Source organism: Poecilia reticulata, linkage group LG19 (genome assembly GCF_000633615.1).
Source record: "Poecilia reticulata strain Guanapo linkage group LG19, Guppy_female_1.0+MT, whole genome shotgun sequence".
In the NCBI taxonomy this organism is placed as follows: Eukaryota; Metazoa; Chordata; class Actinopteri; order Cyprinodontiformes; family Poeciliidae; genus Poecilia; species Poecilia reticulata.
Window position 1 is genome coordinate 290291 of NC_024349.1, and position 1574 is coordinate 291864.

At 50.1% G+C, this 1574-nt stretch overlaps 1 protein-coding gene across 1 annotated transcript in view; it reads right to left on the reverse strand.

The window, feature by feature from the left end:
* Positions 1-1574, reverse strand: part of grid2ipb (glutamate receptor, ionotropic, delta 2 (Grid2) interacting protein, b) — a 27517-nt gene that overhangs the window by 5590 nt on the left and 20353 nt on the right. The window contains exon 14 of the mRNA XM_017310676.1: positions 23-144. Within this exon, the coding sequence (XP_017166165.1) occupies positions 23-144 (122 nt within the window). The remainder of the gene's footprint in view (positions 1-22; positions 145-1574) is intronic.

Sequence of the window (1574 nt, forward strand, 5' to 3'; positions counted from 1 at the left end):
CGGGGGGGGGATGGGCTCCGACCCAGAGGAGGACGAGGGCGAGGGGGCGTCCTCGTCGTCGCTGCTGCTGCTGTGCTCGGCGCTGCTGCCGCTGCTGAGGCGCCGCGGCCGGAAGGCCACGCCCACTTCCTCTGGGAAGCTCATCTGCAGGGAGGGAGAGGTCAGAGGTCACCTGGAGATCAGAGGTCAGCAGTGTCAGGCTCTGGTCCTGACGTGTCCTAATTGGACCCAGTTCCAGGCGTGTTGGGTCGTTGTGTAGAACCGGGTCAATCGATCAGATGAATCAATATCTGTTTTGCTAGTTTAGATGTGAAAGTTTGATGGTTTCACTGATTCATCACTGAGGGCAGCACCAGGCGCCGCTGTAACCACGGTAACCCTCTGCCTCAGAGACAGGCTGGTGCTGGAACCGGTTCTTCACTGGAACTGGGTTTAGAGTCGATGCTAACTGAAATGCTAACGGCGCATAAAGAAAACGTAGCATTTTTTCAGTTTCCTGTTTATAAACACTGATCTGCATGAAACAGACTCAAAGCTTTGCAGGCCTCCGACATGGAGGGAAAAGGAAACATGGCTTCCACATTGTTACAGGTAAAACTCTGAAACGTGTGGCTGGCATCCGTTTTCAGCTGCCATGAATCAGAAGGTCATATGTTAAAACCATGAGTCATTTTCCTTCATCCTTCAGATCCCAGTAAAACCAGTAAAAGGTTTTGCTGTGACAGAGTTCAGAGCGGCTAACATGCAGCTTAGCAGCTGCTGCACTGCGGCGCTCATGGAGCCAGAAACGCTGCGATGGAAAAGCTCTAAATAAAGTCTGAATGTCTAACATCAGGCAGAACATTATGACCACCTTCTGCTGCCATCCATCTATTTATTCTTCACTTTAATGTTTCTCTGTGCGTCAGTCGCCTTTTTGTTCATATTCTTTTACTCCTGTTTGAGTCGTTTCTCAGAGTATTTTCTCCTTTGAGTCAAATCATATGTTAGTGTTTTTATCAGCTCTGACCTGCAGCTCCCCACTAACGGCAGCCATGATGGAAAGCCTCTGGTCATAATGTTGTGCCTCATCGCTGCTCAAGTGTTTAAAGGTTTCAGCTGCTACTGAGAAACAGGTTTTACTTACAGACAACCCTCTTCCTCTGTAACCATGACAACCACCTTCATCAATCTGTTCATTGAAGCAAACAGGAGAGTCGCTGAGTTTTACTGACGGAGCATGAAGGCATCACCAGCTGCTTCCTGTCAGCCTGGCACTCTAACGCCAAAACAATCATTGCACATGCAGTGTGGCTCCGCCCCCTTTCTAAGTAAATGAGTTCCCCTGTGGCTCCGCCCCCTTTCTACGTAAATGTGTTCCCCTGTGGCTCCGCCCCCTTTCTAATTAAATACGTTCCCCTGTGGCTCCGCCCCCTTTCTAAATGAAAGTGTTTCTCTGTGGCTCCGCCCCCTTTCTAAGTAAATATGTTCCCCTGTGGCTCCGCCCCCTTCCTAAATGAAAGTGTTCCCCTGTGGCTCCGCCCCCTTTCTAAGTAAACGTGTTCCCCTGTGGCTCCGCCCCCTTTCTAAGTAAA